Source organism: Carettochelys insculpta, chromosome 1 (assembly GCF_033958435.1).
Source record: "Carettochelys insculpta isolate YL-2023 chromosome 1, ASM3395843v1, whole genome shotgun sequence".
Lineage (NCBI taxonomy): Eukaryota > Metazoa > Chordata > Testudines > Carettochelyidae > Carettochelys > Carettochelys insculpta.
In genome coordinates, this window is record NC_134137.1 from 173,020,543 (window position 1) to 173,042,303 (window position 21,761).

Below are 21,761 nucleotides of genomic sequence, written 5' to 3' on the forward strand. Positions count from 1 at the left end.
CAGAACTGGACACAATACTCCAGCTGAGGCCTAACCAGGGCAGAGTAGAGCAGAAGAACGACTTCTCGTGTCCTGTTAATGCATCCCAGACTCATGTTTGCTTTTTGGCAACAGCATCACACTGTTGACTCATATTTAGATTGTGTTCCACTATAACCCCTAGATGCCTTTCTGCTGTAGTCATTCCTAGACAGCCTCTTCCCATTCCGTATGTGTGAAACTGGTTGTTCCTTCCTAAGTGGAGCACTTTGCATTTGTCCTTATTAAACTTCTTCCTGTTTACCTCAGACCATTTCTCCAATTTATCCAGATCATTTTGAATTATGGCCCTATCCTCCAAAGCAGTTGCAACCCCTCCCAGCTTGTATCATCTGCAAACTTAATAAGCATGCCTTCTATGCCAATATCTAAATCATTGATGAAGATATTGAACAGAACCAGTCCTAACACAGACCCCTGCGGAACCCCACTGGTTATACTTTTCCAGCAGGATTGAGAACCATTAAGAACTACTCTCTGGGTACGGTTATCCAGCCAGTTATGCACCCACCTTAGAGTAGCCTCATCTAAATTGTATTTGCCTAGGTTTTTTATAAGAATATCATGTGAGACTGTATCAAATGCTTTGCTAAAGTCTAGGTATACCACATCTACCGGTTCTCCCCTACACACAAGGCTCGTTATCCTATCAAAGAAAGCTATAAGATTGGTTTGACATGATTTGTTCTTCACAAATTCATGCTGGCTGTTCCCTACCACCTTACCACCTTCCAAGTGCTTGCAGATGATTTCTTTAATGACCTGCTCCATTATCTTTCCTGACACTGAAGTTAAGATGACTTGCCTGTAGTTTCCTAGGTTATTCTTACCTCCCTTTTTATAGATGGGCACTATACTTGCCCTTTTCCAGTCTTCTGGAATCTCTCCTGTCTCCCATGATTTTCCAAAGATGACAGATAAAGGCTCAGATATCTCCTCTATCAGCTCCTTGAGTATTCTAGGATGCATTTCATCAGACCCTGGTGACTTGCAGACATCTAATTTTTCTAAGTGATTTTTAACTTGTTTTTTTTTATTTCAACTTCTAAGCCTACCCCTTTCCCACTAGCATTCATTATGTTGGGCATTCCTTCATCATACTTCTCAGTGAAGACCGAAACAAAGAAGTCATTAAGCATCTCTGCCATTTCCGAGTTCCCTGTTACTGTTTCTCCCTCCTCACTGAGCAATGGCCCTACCCTGTTCCTGGTCTTCCTCTTGTTTCTAATATATTTATAAAAATACTCTTGTTTCCCCTTTATGCCTGTAACTAGTTTGAGCTCAATCATTTTCATTTGATCCAGTTCACCCAGCAGCTCTGATAAGTAGAGTACCATATAAGAAAAAAAGAGGACACCCTGAGAAGGAGTGTATTTGTATCAGTCTCTACCAACCCACCTTGTATTAATTAATGTGTTATAGTGCATATAGTACTCTAGGTTAAATATGGTAATCCTGCCATAAGTCAGCAAGCATACTGCAGTGGTACATGATGCCATATTTAAAGAGAAGCAGAATCTCTCCTCAAAATGAAACAATCTGTTCATAATGTATAAAGGGAGTAGTGATTTATTTGTCTAAAACTGCTGAAATGTAAGGTATGTTCTCAGCAACAAAGGTGTAAATCTGGAATAGCTCCATTAACCTTGGTGAAGTTACTCTAGATTTACACTGCTGTGAATAAGGGCAGAATTTGTCCTTTTGTCATCTGAGAACACTGCAACTGCCTTTCCTTCAACAAAGAACATTTTTAAATTTTATTTTTCAGTTTTTTGCAAATACTTCTCATCCCCAAGCATGCAACTATTGTACACACCAACTTCTAGGCCTGTGAAGAGTCACCCTGACATAACCAGGACTCCATAATGATGTAGGGATTTGCATATACAGATCCCACAGCAGGACTGAGCCCATGAATTAGCATGTTATTAACCCTTAAATGAAATGGATACTGCAGAAACAGACTTTGAAAAAAAGTCAGCTTTTGGAAGGATCAGTATTAAGAAAAAAATGAAACACCACTAATTCTAAAAATAAAAATGTAATTTAATGCATCAAGCAGCAGGAAAATTCAAAGGAAATACAGGGAGGAAGGGCTTAATGTAGTAGATCAAAAAACTGTTTATGATGCTTAAGGCAAAGCTAACAAGAGATAGTTGCAACATTGATTTCCAGAGCAGTAAGGTTGGGAATTTCACTTTTGAGAACTATACTCTCTTAAAAAATACAGTTTTATAACCCCAACCACATGCAGTGTAAAGTAAGATAATGGAAGATCACAGTCTATACAGATCAGGGAAACACTGTTAAGGACAGTTTTATCCCTGGCGTAAAGAGGCTCTTATTGGGAATGAAATCAAAAGGTTAACGAAACACTTGACAATTTGAAGTGTAAACAATGAAACCATACCTAAGCAATTTGCATTCTGATAACAGGTCCAATTCTATTTATTGAACAATATGGAGCAAGGATTTTTAGTTTTAATATAAACAGGCCATCGAGCAATAAAAGTTAATGTACTGCCCATCTGTTCTAAAAGACTAAAGGTGAAAATGAAATACATTATATTTCCCTGATATGATTGCACTAGCTCATGTGTGATGAGCTAATCCACACAGTTTACCCAGTCTCGGCTGATTCCTCAGCTCTGAGCAACTCAAAGATTTCAGGTCCTGATCCTGCAAACACCCACATACTTTGCTTAACTCATCCAAGGGCCTAAAAGGAGGAAGTATGTGCAGTATTCTAGGTGTGGTCTCAGCAAAAATTTATAGCATGGGACTATGGTATGACAAGGGTAATTATCAGCACTTGTTTTTACAGCACTTGAACACAGTCCTTCCAGAAACACAAAAGTATAATTTCCTGTTTGATAAAATTGGGAGGCTATTTTAACAGAACGATTCAGGATTGCTTACCTTAACTATACTAATAGGCTTCCTTGACAAGTGGAAACTGGTATATAACAAAAAGGTTAGAACAAAAATGAAGGTTCTACACCTGTAAGAAAGGAAAAAAAAATCAGAAGTTTTAATATTTCTAAGTGACATCATTCGCTAGATTCACATTTACAAAATATTTCAAAGTTTTCTTCATTTTTTTTTAAAATTTTGCATTGGGTATAAATTTGAGCAATTTCGTTAGGTTCTATAGTTATTCAAGCCAGCATCAGAGCAAAACACTCTTGCGCCTGCTGACACCTGCACCACAGGGCTACAGTTACACTACAGCAATTTGTCAACAGAAGTCACTGTCAGAAGAGATTTCCCAACAAAACTTCTGTCGACGGACTGCAGCCACACACAAAGGCAATCGGAACAGCACTCCACTCTGTTGACAGAGAGCAGTGGGACTGCTGAGCCCTCCTGACAGAACAGAGGAACAGAAGTTCAGCAAACAGGGCTGCCCAGTGAAGCAGAAGCCCTGTCTGTCAACAAAAGGTACCCCCCGCAGAGTGTCCACATCGATAAAAGCACTCTTCCTCATCTGGGAGAGGCTAAAGGGCTGACTTTTGTTGACATAATGTCAACAAAACACATTTTGCGTGTGGATGCTCCACCAGTTTTGCCAACAAAACTCTCTAGTGTAGCCACAGCCCAGATGCTCACAGAGTAGGTTGTGTAGACCACTAGTTTTTGACAGACCACACGTACTTGGCTCTTTGTTTCCAGTTGTTAATGCATATTAAAAGAGAAACAAAATAAGAAAATTACTCTCATTGGGTTTTTTCCTATTTCTTTTCCATGTAAGCAATTTTACTTGATAAAGGTATTTGATTGGAAGTATGAGAGGTGTGTTCTTATAAACAGAGAGATGTGATTCACCACTTTAAAAAAAAAAGTTTGAGCATGCTTGCCTTAACACTGATGGGTTCATTAATTTACTGTACAACCATTAATTATTTTAAAATAGAGAAGTTTGAAAGATTTATTGTACCATAGTAGACTGCCTTCCTACTTTGCTTACCAGTACCTGTTAAGTATATAGTGAGATATATTATTCAAAAGTTATATGCTGTAGGTCTTCAGCTAAACATCCTAAATAACATCCAGTTGTCTGTCTGCATATATAAGCAAAAGCACAAATGAGCATCAAGTGCTAAATTTATCCATTTAAATCTCCAACAGAGGAGTAGTACAGTATAGTACAAATACCATATACTTGATATTGTGCCCTGACACCATGGCCAACACCCCTTCTCCTGCAAAACAACTATAGGGTCCTCAGCGGCCACAAGGGCCAAAACTTCTGTTTTGGATGTTGTGTAAGGCCGTGTCTACACTACAAAAATAACTTTGAAGTTGCTTACGAAGCAAAGTTACTACAACTTCAAAGTTGAGCATCTACACATACCCTACTTCGAAGTAGGGCACTACTCCATTCCCGGAATGGAGCATGGACTTTGAAGTTGGGCTCCCTACTTCCAAGTTAACTTCAAAGTAAGGGAAAATGTGTGTAGACTCTCTGCTGGCTACTTTGATGTAGTGCCTAACTTTGAGTAGCTTCGAAGTCAGTTCCTAGTGTAGATGCACCCTAACAGATGGTACTTCCAGAAACACAGCATACCCTACTGCTCTTCTAAGACATTGGTGAAATACTGTTGCAGAAGCTAACTTACAAGTTACTGAATTGCTAACATTCTCCAACAGATGCCATTTCCTGGATTTTCTTGGCCATCACTTGTCCAAGAACTAATTATGTTTAGCCCTGCTCAGATAGCAGAAACAGCACCAACGAAGAAAACTTTGCAAATAAACCTACACAAACACAGCATCTTGTGTTTTGGTATCACATAGCTGACCGTGAATTTTCAGTTGTTATGTCCATTAGTGGAGATCTTGCCTCGCAACTCTGTTAGGTGAAGTGTATGAGAAAAACCATTCACATGAAAGTACTGATTTTGTTTCCTTTGTAACTCTCATCGTCCACATCTACATTAGCCCCTTCCTTTTGGAAGGGCCATAGTAATGAGCGAGTTGTGAAGATGCTAATGAGGCACTGTTGTGTATATGCAGCGTCTCATTAGCACAATGGGAGCTGCACGTGATTCAAAAGTGCCGCTTGCAAATTGCGCGCCGTCCATGTAGACGGGGCCTTTCAAGAGGACCCCCCAGTCTCCAAAATGACCGAAATACAACCAAATAGGAAGGAGGGGATTTTGAAGTCCAGGGGTCCTTTCAAAAGAGCCCCATCTACACGAGTGGCACGGAATTTGAAAGCGGTGCTTTTGAATCACGTGTGGCCACCATTATTCTAATGGGGTGCTGTGTATTCATGGAAGTGCCTCATCAGCATCTTCCCAATTCACTCATTACCATGCTCCTTCCAAAAGGAAGGGGCTAGTGTAGACGTGGCCATCTTGAAATCACTTATTTACTTAAATTTCTTCTCTTCTCCCCTTTAAAAATGCAAACAAGAGGTGAAAAGACCATAATAGAATTAAAAAATTGTCAAAATATTTCCAGATTATAATTTCCAAGATTAATTTTTTATTTTACACTAGCACCAATCAGGATCATGGCCCTATTGTGCTAGGAACTGCAGCAAATAAAATTATGGATAGTATCACCCAGGAGAAGAAAGATTCGTGTCCAAGATAAACAGATTGTTTTTTCCACAGATATAAACCAAGCACCTCAAAATAAAATGCTGTGATTCATCTTGCCAAACACATATGTGAAGGAGAACAGCAGAAATGCTTACTCTCTGGCTTACAAGAACTAATGGTGACAGAAAAGTATTCCAGACACCCATATGTACTCTGTACTCGCATCTAATCTCCAGATGCAAAAATTGTTAGCAATACCCTTCATAATCCAATTAAAATCAACACTTTCTTCAGCAAAGACCTATTTTGTATTCTAAGAAAAAGAGTTAGGCATAGTCTGGGCCAATGCTACAATCTTTCACAAACAACATCTGCTATTGTGAGAGATGCATGTTTGTATGGCTTACTTTGGAAACAAACAAATGAACAAAACTTACCACTGATCTTTTGTAAATAAAACAATGAAGCGAACTCCGGGGGGAAGTTGAGCCATTTACTTCACTGCCAGGATCGACGTTTTAAGTGATTGTCCTGGGTTCAGGCTTTTTATCCAAAGATGCTCCTAATTCTGTGTACTTGCACTTTGTGGAACAGTTCTGAAGAGATGTCACACCAAGCAGATCTCCCTTTAGGGCTCCTCATTGATATTTTCAGTCCATTTGAATGGTCAACTGTTTTAGTTTAAAAAAAAAAAAGAAAAATGTTGAAAAGTTAGTGTTTTAATTGCATGTTTAACCAGTGGTTCCCCTTTTAAGTAATGTTAAACTGCAGCAACTTTGAAGGCATCAAAATTTTGTATCAGTATTTAAACCACTTAAAATTACACATTTCTAAAGGCTGCCTGTCTTAACTTACTTGGGTATGATACCAACAAGTTCTTCTCTAAGATGTCAGAAAAGATAAAATAACTTTATTGAGGATGTGATCTAAAGGCCACTCAAGTCAATGAGAAGATCCCATTGATGCCATTGGGTTTTGCTTCTGGCCCTGAGAGACTGAACATGAGTAAGTCCCTCCCAGTCAAAGATCTATTTTAAAGCACCAGAAGCACTAAAATTCCTGATGCCATAGGGAACGCACCAATTCCTGGCCCAACGCAGTTGTTTTAGGCCCTCTCCTCTAATAAGAGAAGGTGCACAATAATCCTAATTACAGATACTGCAGGGTGTACTAGATGCAGTTACTTGGCATGCTTGGCCCAGGCTGATAAATAATAAAACTGACTTCCGCAGACAAGCAAAAGAATATAAGCAAAGAAAAATCATGATGTCCTCACTATTGCTAATGACTGCAACTTATCTTAGCACTGGATTATTAGGAGATGTCATATAGCAGCCAGAGGCATTGATTTGTGAGCTTTATTCCTTTAATCTTCTTGTGCTTCTGCTCTTCCAACAGCAGTCACTATTCAACACAGTAAGGGCTGTATCCAAGCTAGTCTTTCTGAATCTAACCCAAGTTTTCCCATATAATAGATTTTTTTGAAGTCTTTGGGATGGAGAAATCTAATCACACCTGGAATAATTGCACCTGTCACCACAAATGCCCTGGTCTGCTCCATTGTGTGGCTATGTTTTTGTGGTTCCTACATTTGCTTCCTTAGTGACTCACGCTGAACCTGGTTTAACTTTTCCTTTCTTCTTGAGTGAAACTCACGTATGGTATGGATGGCTCCCTCAAGGCCTGCTCACATAACATACACCCCGTACATGAGATTCTGCTGCTGAAACAGGAACACGAATGCCTGCACATCTTCTGTATATTAACAGAGAGGAAGCCGTGCTAGTCTATGCACTATCAAAACAAAAAGCAGTCAAGTAGCACTTTAAAGACTAACAAAATGGTTTATTAGGTGAGCTTTTGTGGGACAGATCCACTTCTTCAGACCATAGCCAGACCAGAATTCTGTATATATTTCCTTGCTAGTCCAACACAGGTTAGTATGAAGGCCACAACAGCCCTCTAACAGAACCTTGCGCTTTATACAGCTGTTGAAGGGAGGCTGAAATAATGGGTGCTTGAAAAGGTTCTGCACAGCACCCTGATGCTAGTTTGTGAGGATTGATTCTATCTTCTTATCCATCGCCCACAAAACTTCTCTTTATGCAGAGGGAGCAGATCTCAGCCTTAGTTAAAAAAAAAAAAAGAAAAAAATTCAACTGTTTTTCACCACATCACATCCATCCACCCACAAGTTCACCAGACAGCTAAAGTGATTAAAGGAAATGAAAACGAGAGTCTCTGACAAGTGTGACAAAGACATAGCCAGAGCAACAACAGTCATACGCATTCATGGCAGAATGGGATCGTTAACATTAATATCAAGACAATTTCTGGAAGGGACAGTAGTCTGTTACAAAGGCATCGGCAAGTATAATAGGTAATTTACTGACTTTTTTTTTTTTTTTATTAAAAACACACAAAATCAGGGCAAAAATAATTATTTTCCTAGTCTTAGTGTTTTCAGTAACTCTAAGAACCTGATTTTCTAACCTAAAAGAATCAGTTGAATAATAGGACAGGGGCATCTCAAGCATCGTAGATAATGCAAGGCTGGCCCTCGACCAAACAGCACTCCAGGCAAGGAACCTTTTTGGTGCCTGTTGATCTATTCGTTAAACTTTTTAATACCTTATTTTTTATTGCATTTGTCACCTATATGAAGCTTATGATGCATGATTTGCATGCATGATTTAACCCTCTGCGTACAAGATGATAAATTTTCATGCTAGGATGTGTAAATCCATGAGCCTAGCACCTCAGGCTGTCACCTGAATCGCTTGCCCCTAAATCCAGCTCTTGATCAGTGAATATCTTACCATCTCCTCATTTGATTGTAGTGCAGTGGAAGGTATGCTGTAGTTATCTCTGAAATGGCATTTGCAATCTAAGGGCTAGACTGTACTTCAGCTAGGGTTGTGCATATAGTCCACCATCCCCAGAGGCATTTTTTATTTCCAAATATGGAGAGAGCTACTGGGGAAGGGCTGTTCTACATTTGATTTTAACAAATAGGGAGGAACTGGCTGACAATTTGAAAGCAGAAGGCAGCCTGAGTGAAAGTGATCATGAAATCATAGAGTTCATGATTCCAAGAAATGGGAGAAGAGAGAAGAGCAAACTAGAGAGAGTGGATATCAAGAAGGTAGATTTTAGCAGACTCACGTTGTTGGTAAGCAATGTCCCATGGGAAGCAAGACTAAGAGGAAAAACAATTGAAGGCAGTTGGCAGGTTTTTAGAGGGACATTATTAAGGGTACAAGAGCACACACCCTAACCAGGAGATCCTGAATAATCTAAAAATCAAAACAGAGTCCTATGAAAACCTGAAATTAGGTCAAATTACAAAGGATGAATATGAACAAATACCACAAGTATGTATGGGCAAAATTAGAAAGGCAAAAATGCACAATGAGCTCAGTCTAGCTAGAGACAAGAGTAACAAGAAAACATTCTATAAACATATTAGAAAAAAAGAGGAGGCCAAGGACAGGGTAGGCTCACAGAGCAATGGAGAGGGAAAAACAATTACGTAAAATGTTGAAATGGTAGAGACGCTTAAAGGCTTTTGTTTCAGTTTTCACTAAGGATTACAAGTGACTAGATGCCTACAAAAGTGAATGCAGGAGAAAAAGGAGGTAGATTCAGAAGTTTACATAGGAAAAGAACAAGTTCAAAATTAATTAGGATAATTGGATATCTTCAAGTTACCAGAGCCTGATGAAATGCATCCTAGAGTACTCAAGGAGCTGATTGAGGAGGTATCTGAGCCATTATCTATCATCTTTGAAAAGTCTTGGAAGCCTGCAGAGATTCCAGAAGACTGGCAAAGAGTAAATACAGTGCTCATCTATAAACAGATAAATAAGAACTACCCTGGAAATTAACAGGCCAGTCAGCTTAACTTCTGTGCCAGGGAAGATAATGGAATGAGTAATTAAGGAATCTATTTCCAAACATCTGAAAGATAATATGGTGATAAATTACAGCCAGCATGGGTTTGTAAAATACAAATTGTGTCAAACCAACCTGACTGTTTTCTTTTAAATGATAAAAAAGCCTTGCAGATAAAAGGGAAGGGGCAGACTTCTTACACCTAGATTTAGTAAAGCATTTGATAAAGTCTCACAGGACCTTCTTATCAACAAATTAGGGAGAAACATGATAGATGGGACTACTATCAGGTGGGTGCATAACTGATTGAATAACCATCCTCAGAAGGTAGTTACACATGGTTCAGTCATGCTGGAAGAACAGAATAACTGAGGTTCCTCAGGGATAAGTATTGGGAGGATGCTGTCTGATATCTCCATTAACGATTTCGATAATGATAGAGTACACTTATAAGCTTGTGTATGTTACCAAGCTGGGAGGGGCTGCAAGTGCTTTGGAGGATAGAGTTATAATTAAAAGTTACCTGGACAAACTGGGGAAATTATGTGAGGTAAACAGGATGAAGGACAATTGCAAAGTACTTCATCTAGAAAGGCACAGTCAGTATCATACATACAAAAATTGGAAGTGACAGTCTAGGAAGGAGTACTGCAGAAAGGGATTTAGGGGTCATAGTAGACCACAAGCTAAATATGAGTCAACAGTGTGACAATGTTGCAAAAAAACCCCAAACATTATTCTGGGATGTATTAACAGGAGTGTCATTAGGAAGAGAGGAGAAGTAATTCTTCCGCTTTGCTCTGTGCTGATTAGCCCTTGACTGGAATATTGTGTCCAGTTCTGGGCACCACATTTCAAGATAGATGTGGAGATACTGGAGAAGGTCTAGAGAAGAGCAGCAAAAATAGTTAATGGTTTAGAAAACATGACATTTTAAAGAATTAGGTTTTTTAGTTTGGAAAAAAGAAGACAGAGAGGACGTGATAACAGCTTTCAAGAACCTAAAAGGTTGTTACAAGGAGAAGGGACAAAAATATTCTCCTTAACTTCTGAGGATAGGACAAGAAGCAATGGACTTAAATTGCAGCAAGGGAAGCTTAAGTTGGACATTAGGAAAAACTTCCTGTCAGGCTGATTAAGCACTGGGGTAAATTGCCTAGGGAGGTTGTGGAATCTCCATTGTTGGAGATATTTAAGAGCAGGTTAGACAAACATCTGCTAGGGATGATGTAGATCAGGGGTGTGCAACGTGCAGCTCTTTAAGGACTTCTTTGTGGCTTCTGACACTATAATTGCAAAATAAAAACAAACAACATTTTCCTGATTATTTTTGATAAATGGTGAACGTCTAAAAAGCCCAACAGTGAACAACTCATATCTCAACTGCAAAGGATATATGATCTCAAAACATTGGATAACTCCCCCTTTACTATGTATAGTGCATTGTGGGATATGATCATGTATCAGTGTTTTGATTGTGTTACTTATGAAGTCTTGATTTTGAAAAGGCAAAGAAAGCTTGTGGCATTTCTGCTGTGAAGGGCAACACACATTTTAAGAAAGAAAACTGAAATTAAATGTGAAGTAAAATTGGCATCATTAGAGTGGGTTAGGGAATGAAAGTCAGGAAGATAGAGTAAATCCTCAAGTTATGCGGGGGTTGCATTCTTTCAACCCTCACTAACTCATATTTTTGACCAAGTTGAAGGGAGACAGGAAGCAGGCTAATGCCTGTTTCCAGGCTACCCTGTGTTTGCAGGAGCCAGGAAACTGACCAGTCCACCAGTTTTCTGGCTCCAGCCAGTGGAGGGGAGATGGGAACAGAGACAGCCTGGCTTCCACCTCCCCTCCACTCCTTGGAGCCAGGACACTATCCAACGCTGTTGCCCTGGTCAGTTTCCTGGCTCTGCAAGCAGAGGGGAGACAGAAGCCAAGGATCCACCTGGCTCCCAGGTCCCTGCCACTCGGGGAACCAGGAAACCACTCCTGTTGGGATGCAAGAGTCAGGCTGCTGCCCCTGACAGGAGCGATTTCCCCACTGCTGTCAGGAAGGGCAGCCTCACTCGCAGCTGCTGCCCCTAACAGGAGCATTTTGCTGCTCCTGTCAAGGGCAGCAGTCATGTTAACCCAAGACGCGCAACAAGGTTGTGCGTATCTCGAGGGTTTACTATAGTACAAATACACACATGTAAAGTGTGAGGAACCAGAAGATGTAAAAAGCTTGTGAATGCCCTGTAGCAAACACATATTGTATTAAAAATCATTGTGTGCCCTGTTCTTAAACTAGAGGTTACAGAAGCATGGTCTGATGTTATTTATCAAGGACTGTCTCATATTCACATGCATTGCAGCTCTTGAATTATTGAGTTTGTACCCAATTTGGGGGGAAAAAAAGAATAAAAGGCTCTTCTTGCTATTATGGTTGCCAACGCCTTATCTAGATGGTACTTGGTCCTGCCATGAGTTCAGGAAACTGGACTCTATCTGTTACAGTCTCTGATAGTTCTAGTATTCAATGACTGTATTATAGGCCTTCATCTCTGCTTCCTCCATGAAGGTATAGTAAATTTGCTAATGGCCTATACCAGCAGCAAATTGCAATAACCCTCAGCTCTGGCCTAAGCTGTGCTGAACTGTGGGATGAGAGAGGAAACTCTGCCCACTCCCATCTACACTATGAGAAGGCAAGTAAGTAAGTATAAAATGCCTATTTATCTCTGCATGCTTGGCCCAAGATCCTGGTAGAAAGATCCTGCAGTCAAGATAAAGTTCAAAACATAACCCTAAATCACTGTTTTCACTGGCTTATAAACTCTCTTAATAAGCCCATATGCCTCACGCTTTGTCATAACTCAGACGGGATTTCAAAACACACAAAAAGCAGAACTCCCAACCAAAAGGTTCAGGAATATGCAACACGGCTTGTGTTGGTCTGGTATGATCAGTGAAGCTTAAATGTTGTGCTGGTGACAACTGCCCAGTGTCTCTAAGAGTTGATATGCTGAATCAAGAACTTATTGTACTTAAATAGGAATCATCATTATTGGCTGCATAATGATTGCTCCCAGAGCATTTGTGATAACAGAGGAAAGAGAGAATCCAAGTTTCTCTGCTTTAATAAAAACAGTGAGAATTCCTGTGGCACCTTATAGACTAACAGATATATTGGAGCATAAGCTTTTGTGGGTAAAGACCCGCTTCATCAGATGAATGTAGTGGAAATTCCAGAGGCAGGAATAAATATATAGGCACATGAAGAGAAGGGAATACCAATCAAAAGGAAGCCCATTTTTATCTCTGGATCTTTGCCCACAGAAGCTTACGCTTCAATAAATCTGTCTATAAGGTACCACAGGACTTCCTGTGTTTTTGGGGATACAAACTAACATAGCTACTCCTCTGACACTTGTCACCATGAAAGGCTCTGTTTTAATAGGTTGTGGAACTTCCTGATCTTTATGAAAACCTACATCCTGAAAAAGTTTGATTACACAGTGCAGATCTGTTTCACCATGATCCAACATCATCTGGAGCAAAGCTTATCTGCTGGGTTTCATCATCACTTTAAAGTTGCTTCTGAAAAACACTGTGCCTTAAATTATATACACATAATTATTATCTTCAAGACAAATGCAGGTTTCTTGCAAAATAATCTGCTCTACAACTGGTGCCTAAAGTTCACCTCGTACAATTTGAGCCTCCCTAATCCCGCATTCTCTCATCTGGCAATATCCATAATCTGGTATGATTTTAGTTGGCAGGACAACCACTTATCATGGGCTGTGGCCAAGTTTCCCATGGTCCCATAAAGTTTGTTTACAGCCACCAGTCCTGGCTCTCAGTGTTCTGTGCTTGTTATTTAGCCATAATTTACCCCTAAATGTCTTCTAAGAGCCCAAGAAGTTGTGGAAGTGTTGGCAATGCTGCTAGACCAAGGATCCAGCACGTGACCCATGGGTCAGAATCCAGTCTGTGGACCCTCTTCACCCAGTCCGCAAAACCAAAAGCGGCACCATTTTGAAAGCTGGCTGGGGTGGGGCTCCAAGCCACATGTGGCTCTTTAAGGAGCCATATGCAGTTCCTGCTGCTCACTCCAGCTCTGGCTCCCTGCACTGCTACAGTGAAAGAGTAGAAATCAATGTAATTGGTTTAAATGGTCAGCAGGAGAGATCCAGCCATTAAACCAATTAAACTGAGTCCAATTATTTCAGCATGGTAGTGCAGAGAGCCAAACGCACTGCGAGTAGGGGAGGGAGTAGGAGGGCTAGGGGGAACTGCACTTAGCAGGAGATAGCTGCCCAGTGAAGGAGCAGCAGAGGACAGCAGCACCCAGAGCTCCCATGTAAAGAAAATTAATCCTGGGTTTGGGGCTGCAAGGGGCTAAACCTGGGGGTGGGGAGGCAGTGGATTGGGGCTGTGAGGGGTTTAAGGCTGGGAGCAGGGAGGCAGCAGTTTAGGGCTGTGAAGGGTTTAAGCCTGGGGACAGTGGTTTGGGGCTGTGAAGTGTTTAAGTCTGGAAGTGGGGGAGAGCCAGTTTGAGGCTCTGAGGGGGTTAAGCCTGAGGATGGGGGGGCAGGTTTGGGGCTATTTTGTGTTTGTCCCCCAGAACATGTAAAAATTGCCATGTGGCCCTAATGGAAAAAAAGGCTGGACACTGCTGGCTAGACAATATTGCCCTTCCGCTGTCCAGCAAATTCTATTGTCTGGCACCTGTCAGGTTCTGAGGGTGCTGGATTGGAGAGGTTCAACCTGTACTATGATTACCTGATCATTAAGGTCTCTGAGGAAACTTCCTGTTTGGCACCTGCAGCTAGTCGGTTCTTACAACTCATTCAACCCATATGAGGGGGGGGGAAATAACAGAAGGGCTTTCTAAACAAGTCACTACCTGCGGTCCCATTCCAAACACTGACTACCAGCTTGGGAGGAGGAAGTAGGGAAGCTGATTTACCCTCAGCCTCACCCGGTTGGGGGGTGGGGAGTGGAACGAGGACGACAGCTGATGGAAGACGTTCTATTTCCTCGCTACAGCTTCACCCCCTTAGCCCACAACGCAGCAGCGCCAACCGGCGCAGGGAAGCCGGGGGACTCCTCGGCCAGGCGTGCGCAGGACCGGTTTCGCCTTGTGCCCAGCCGCTTCCGCGCCAGCTGCCTATCGCCAAAGGGCGTCCTGGGGTGCAGCAGGGGGAGAGTTAATCCGGCGTGCGGCGGGGAGGGGAGAGACCCGGAGATGCAGGCAAAGGAGGGTCGGCAGGAAAAAGGACTCCTCTCGGGTTGGGAAATCGAGCCCCAAGCGGTAACTCCGCCTCCCTCGGCCCGCGCCGCTCCTGCCTAGGTGGCGGCAGGTGCATTTCTCTAATGACCAGCACGCCCCCTCAGCTAGCCCCACAGCCCCATCCCCCCGCGCCAGGCCGTGCCCTCCCATTGTCCCCAGCCGAGGCACAGCCCCAGAGCTCACCAGACAGCCGCGCCGGGAAGAGATCGGCTGAGGCTCTTTCGCTGCGCTGCCTGGTGCCTTGACCGGGCTGCCCTCGCTGCTTGCACACTTCCTGGTTTAGCTCTCGGGCGTGGCTTCCTTTCATTCATGCTCAGCCGGTCCCAGCCCAGAGCGGGCGCGAGGAGAACCTGTTTACACGGGCGCGCCCCCTGGCTCAGCAGCGCCGCACACCGCGCAGGCAGGGGGACGCTACACAATGCGCTCCCGGCGGTGGTACAGTTGACTTGGCCCCTTGATACAGCCCCACGTGCAAAACACAAGCAGTCCCCTAGCACCTTAAAACTAGCAATTGTATGTATTAGGCAACGAGAGGTGGTGGATTCTCCATCCCTTGAGGTTTTTAAGTCCCGTCTGGACAAGGTCCTGGCTGGGATGACTTAGTAGGGGTTGATCCTGCTTGAAGCAGGGGGCTGGACTAGGTGACTTCCTGAGGTCCCTTCCAGCCCTAGGATTCTGTGATTCTGTAACGAGCAGACCCACTTCCGCAGCTGCAAAATGTTAAGACTTCCCAAACGTGCCCTCACCACTTAGTGTCGATTGTTACAAGTGCTTGCTGGGTAAGAGGCACAACTGGCAGGTCCTTACTTTTGACACAAAGTTCAGGTTTGAAAAGCACACAGTCCCAGCTGAAATGCCTAGGCTGTGTCTACATTGCATGGCTAGGGTTACACTAGCGAGTATTAGACAGGTAGCCGTGTTACTCTGTATCTCCTATAACAACAGGAAGTCCTGTGGCACCTTATAGACTAACAAATATTTTGGTGTGTAAGCTTTCTTGGGCAAAGACCCGCTTCATCAGATGACAAAACTTGTGGTGTGTGTGCACACAAAAGGCATTTTGGAGTTATAGTGGATAGTTCTCTGAAGACATCCACGCAGTGTGCAGCGGCAGTTAGTAAGGCAAATAGGATGTTAGGAATTATTAAAAAAGGGATCGATAATAAGACAAAAGATATCATACTTCCCCTATATAAAACTATGGTACGCCCACATCTTGAGTACTGCGTGCAGATGTGGTCTCCTCACCTCAAAAAAGATATATTGGCATTAGAAAAGGTTCAGAAAAGGGCGACTAAGATGATTAGGGGCTTGGAAAGGGTCCTATATGGGGAGAGGCTAGAGAGACTGGGACTTTTCAGTTTGGAAAAGAGGCGATTGAGGGGCGATATGATAGAGGTATATAAAATCATGAATGGTGTGGAGAAAGTGAATATAGAAAAATTATTTACCTTTTCCCATAATACAAGAACTAGGGACACCAAATGAAATTGATGGGTAGTAGGTTCAAAACTAATAAAAGGAAATTTTTCTTCACACAGCGCACAGTCAACCTGTGGAACTCCTTGCCCGAGGAGGCTGTGAAGGCCAGGACTCTATTAGGGTTTAAAAAAGAGCTTGATAAATTTTTGCAGGTTAGGTCCATAAATGGCTATTAGCCAGGGATAAAGTATGGTGCCCTAGCCTTCATAACAAGGGCAGGAGATGGATGGCAGGAGATAAATCACTTGATCATTGTCTTCTGTTCTCCTTCTCTGGGGCACCTGGCATTGGCCACCGTCGGCAGATGGGATGCGGGCTGGATGGACCTTTGGTCTGACCCAGTATGGCCATTCTTATGTTCTTATGTTCATTTTGTGGACAGCAGCGGGACAAAACACAGCACTTTCAAAGCTCTGAGGCATAACGCTGCTTTTGAAAAGACTGTAGACAAAAAAGCTGCGTGAACTCTCTGGCTATGTCTACATTAGAAGCAACTGTCGACAGAAATTACAGTCTACAGAGAAATCTCAACAGAACCACCATCAACAGATTGCATCTACACACAACTTGCTCCATCAACAGAGAACTGCCAGGCCGCACTGCCCTGTGGTGACAGAAAGTGGGATGGCAGCTCTGCAAACAGGGCTGCCCTGCAACTGGAATCCCTCTCTGTTGAAAGAAGTGTCTACATTGCAGTTGTGTGGATAGTACTCTGTCAACAGAGAGTTATGCCTCAAATTTTTCAGGGATAGCTCTGTTGAGGCAAAAGCAGAGTTCTGGCAAGACTCTGTCCACAGAAGTCTGTATGAGTGTAGATGCTCCCTGAGTTCTGTTGACAAAACTCTCCAGCGTAGACACAGATGGAGTGTCTACACACAAAATTCCTTTTGTCAGCAATCTGTCGACAAATCTCAGGACTTCTGCCAACAGCATTCTGCCTCTCTCCAATGAGGAATAATGCCTTTGTCAACAGTTTCTGTTGACAAAAAAGGTGTGTGGATGCTCTGAAGGGTCCTCTATCGACAGACAGAGCTTCTGGTTCACCAGCCAGCCCTGTTTGCTGTGCTTCTGGTTGGCTGTTTTGTTAAGAGATTAGCCAGGCAGTCTGGCCACTCTCTGTCAACAGAGCAGATTGCTCTTTCGCCCTGCTTTTGTGTGTGGATGTGATCTGTCAAAAGAAGTTTTGTCGGAAGATATCTTCCAACAGAAACTTCTGTCGACAGATCGCTGTAGGGTAGACATAGCCACTGATTATTATTATTTTGAAGAAAAAGCCCTCATGTCAACTTTTCATGCATGGCAAGTGTAGACAAGCCCATAGAGGCAACCCCACAAATTTGATGGAAAAGAAAATCTTTCCCCCACCATCTTGTTTGATACATAGCAGCAACATTATGCTACTTGCCTAGAACCTGAACCTGACTAGAAACAAAACGGCCTAGAAACAAAAGAGAAACTGATCGGTGTACTCTCATTGGACAAGCCAAGAGAAAGGCAAAGAGTATAAAATATAAGGTTATCATATTTGACCTTTCAAAAAAGAGGACACCCCTGAGAGGGATGGTATCTGTATCAGTATCTACCAATTTACGTTGTATAAATGTACTATATATACTATATAACACATTATTACAACATGACTTGGTAGATACTGATACAGATACATACCCTCTCAGGGGTGTCCTTTTTTTTTAATATGGTAACCCTATAAAATGATGGAAAGTAGGGCTCTGCTCTTGAAATGAGTCCCACCTGGGTGGTGGCTGCATGAACCTTAGTTATATTTTTAGACTTTTGTTTTAATCAAAATGAGGTGCTATTAGTAACACCCTTTTAAAATGAGTTTTAACCTGACACTTCAGATTTGTACAGTCAGAATATTTTTAAGTTATGCTTTTGCATTTGTTTGAGATTATTTTGAAAATACAAAATTAATTTTACTATAACAGTGCCTACCTATCAAATGTTGGTTGGTTTAATTGGTTTAATATGTAGTACAGTCATTATCCCTGATCCCTCAAAACTTATGCAGGTGCTCAGCTTTGTGCTGTCAGAGGAATCCAACTGAATTCAGTAGGGCAACAGACCTAGTACTTCCAGTCACAAATGTTCAAAAATTATGAGTCAGATTCATGAAACTGACTTAAAACGATGATTTAAAAATGAACATTAGGTCCTTTTTATTTGTCTTCTGGTTTCTGAGTCTGTATAGTGCACCTGCTTCACATTTTTAAGCTTTTCTCAGTAACCATGAAGTCTAGAAATTTACTTTTAAAAATGTAAGCTGAAGTGCTCATGTAAATATTTGATTCCTAGAGCTTAAAATAAAAAATGTTAAATACTGCTAGACCTGTGATTACAGTGGGGGAGAGGGTAACATTGGTCATCATCCGCCAAGAACACAGATGAGACTTTTCAGGATCAGAGTCTTTGCCAAGAAATTAGGTCCTGCATTTGGCGGAAGATGGACTTTATCTAATCCCCTTCCCTCTTCTCCAATTTATACAAACCCTTACTTCAGTTCCAGTTTTAAGAATTTGTTTATTTTATTCAATACTCAATATCATTAACAGTTCCCAAGAAGCAGCTCGGCAGCACACAGACAGTTTCTATTTGGTATATAATGTAATACTCCTGGCTCCAGCAGTCTGCTTACAACATGTCTCACAACTCTCACTGAAAAGTTATGCTTCATTTTCTCCCTCTTACTGCTTGTCCAAGCTTCTAGAGTTTAAAAGAACTCATTAGCCCCTACTATGATTTTATTTATGCCTGATCCTGTGATCATAAATGCTAAACTTTACTACCCTGGGTAGGCCCATTCATTTCAATGAGAGTATTCAAACTAGTAAAGTTAAATGTGTGTTTTGCAGAAACAGGTTCATAGCATTACATTGAAGATTAGTAAAATTACACTAGATAGCTGTGACCTTGGGTAACCATCTTGCAGCTTCCTTTGTGTACCATTTGACAATAGTTATGAACCGTGGTGTTGGCATCCTTTTGTGTGTAAGAGATGTTGGGAATTGCAACCTATGATGTAAATGGTTTGAAATGTCTCATGAGACTGAATAGCCCAATAGGAGATTTACATGATCTTTCGCAGATATTGAAAATGTATGCATCTGGGTTAGGAACTGCTTGCTTGCTAGAGGCCCTTTTCTCTTAAAGCTGTCGAGGCCAGCTCCCCTCATGGACTTTGGCACCCTAATTGGAGACAATCGCACCACTTGTTATTCTTACTTGCCAAGATTTCCCATCAGTCAGGATCAATTCCAAATTCCTTCAGATCTTGCTTGTATGTGTGTCTATAGGGAAGCTCAGGATGTCCTGCTGTTCTCTCTGACATCTCCCCACATAGTACGTTTTTGCATATGCATCCATCTTCCAACACACTAAAACGGCCCAGCCAACGCAGTCATCATCACGTGAGCAGTGCAGTCAGAAATGGCAAATTTGCCCTTTGAAGAACCTCTGCATTTGTGATTTTTAGCTTACCATTTGGTGTTGAGTATATGGGGTTAACAACGAAGTTGAAAACTGTTCTCCTGATGAGTGTAAGTTGTCCGTGTTTCCCCGTCTTACCCGAGAGTGCTGAGGAGACAAGCTTGGTCCACTAGCCTTTTGGTCTTGATGGCAAGCTTTACATTGTTCCATGCTCTTTCAGTTAGTCTGCCAAAGATGATGGCAGTCTTTTCAACGCAAATATTTAGTTCTTTCTACAGTGAGAGCTTGATGGTCACTGTAGAACCTAATAGCTGAACTTTTGGGCTACTTCTAGCTGGTTTGCATTTGAGGTAATTGAAGGGTCTTGTAGAACCCCCGTCCCAACAGAATCATTTTCTTGTTGTTAAGTGTGCCCACAAAAGCTGAAAGGCACTTGGAAGATGATCTATATCTGCTCATAGTAGATCTTCATTGGGGCTTGTGAGGTAGCATCCCAAACAATTCTAAGCCGTGTGGCTGGGAGTCAGGGAAGTGGAGTGACTGGACTGGGGCTGGGCTGTCCTGCTTCCTGTATCCACGGTAAGTATGGATGCAGAACCATCCCCTACTGTCAGCACCAGGCCCCTGCTATTGCCAGCACCAGGCCCCCCTGCTAATCACCTGGGTCACATCACTCAGGGGAAGGAATTTGTGGAAAGGGGTGCAATGGGCATGGGGAGGGGGCAGAGTATGGGAGGAAAGAAGGAGTTGGATTAGAGCTTGAGGGGAGGTGTGCAGTGGGGGGCAAGACAAGGGAGGAGCAGGGGTGGAAAAAGGAAGGGCAAGGCAGGGCCTGAAGCAAGGGGAGTTGTCCCAGGCCCCACGCTCCCCTAAGGATAGCCCTGTCCAGATGCCATCTTTTCCAAGAGCCTTGACACTTCAGAACAAACCAATGGCCTTGCCTTGTATTCTACAGCTCTTCCATATCTAGCTCTGGCATGTGCTGTAGAGTTGGTATTTAATCCAGCCATTCCCTGGTGATGTTTCATTCTTGGGCATATAGCTCTGAATAATGTTCAACGCAATGAGAGAACTATTTGTTTTATCTGTAATGATTTCATCGCTGTGGGATTTGAGAGGGGCAGCCTTGTTGACAGTGGGACCTAGAGCTTTCTTCAGGCCATCATCCATGACTTGGATTTTTCCCACATCTCAGGTGGAGGCATGAGTATATACACATTATATACACATGCCTTCAAAAAGATTTTTGAATTCAATTTCCAGACAATGTTTTGTGTTATAACTAAAGGAATAGCTCCATAACAAAGTATTGGAGAGCTATTTTATGTGACTAGGCCCACAATATTCCACTACAGACCCAAACAAATACTAAATCTGCTTTTCCACTTTAAAGGCAGCACTTCTCTTCCTTTTTCTGGCAGATAAACTGGCATTCACACCTATTCAAGATGTGGGGGGGAAAAACCCAGATCCCTGCCTTGGAAACTAAAGCATTGCCCTTGATAATGACCAATCTTACCCCCAAAGTAGAGCATCTGTGCTTCAAAGGTAATCCAGCAACTTTGGATCAATTGCAGAAAAACAAACACTTCAACTCTGGATCTTAAAGTTTTAGTTCCGCCACAACTTGCAGGATGATATATTATACAACTAATATTGTGACCAAATCACTGAACGTGGCAGCACATAGCTACCTAAACACAATATGGACTCTTGGCCCCTCATTATTCCAGAGGAGGAATGATCTGCCTCAGCTGACGCCTGAGATGACTACATCACCTTCCACAGCCGTGCAGCAGCGATGGAGCCAAACCTCTGCCCACTCTGTAAGAGGTGGGGAAGCAGGGACTGAGTCAAGTTGCTTGATCTCCACAACTGAGCCATCAGTCTGGGCTGCTTCTTTATCAGGATGATGATTTTTTTTCTTTTTACTTCTATTATGTGAACCATTTAACAAAGAGGAAAAATAGAAAGTTGATACCCTCTTAGTAAACACAATTTGCATGAATCATGCCATTGCCTTTTCCTGCCAACACAACAAAACACTCAGGCAATGTGTATTCTGACTGACATGA

The 21,761-nt window shown here is 42.3% G+C and overlaps 1 protein-coding gene across 1 annotated transcript in view; it reads right to left on the bottom strand.

Annotated features, from left to right (window-relative positions):
- SLC37A1 (solute carrier family 37 member 1) overlaps positions 1-15,017 on the bottom strand; it is a 62,958-nt gene extending 47,941 nt beyond the window's left edge. Inside the window, exons 1-3 of the mRNA XM_074983412.1 lie at positions 14,941-15,017; positions 6,026-6,259; positions 2,959-3,040 (exon numbers count right to left, since the gene is read on the bottom strand). Of these exons, the coding sequence (XP_074839513.1) occupies positions 2,959-3,040; positions 6,026-6,081 (138 nt within the window). The 5' untranslated portion in view covers positions 6,082-6,259; positions 14,941-15,017. The remainder of the gene's footprint in view (positions 1-2,958; positions 3,041-6,025; positions 6,260-14,940) is intronic.
- Between the last annotated feature and the right edge of the window lie 6,744 nt (positions 15,018-21,761).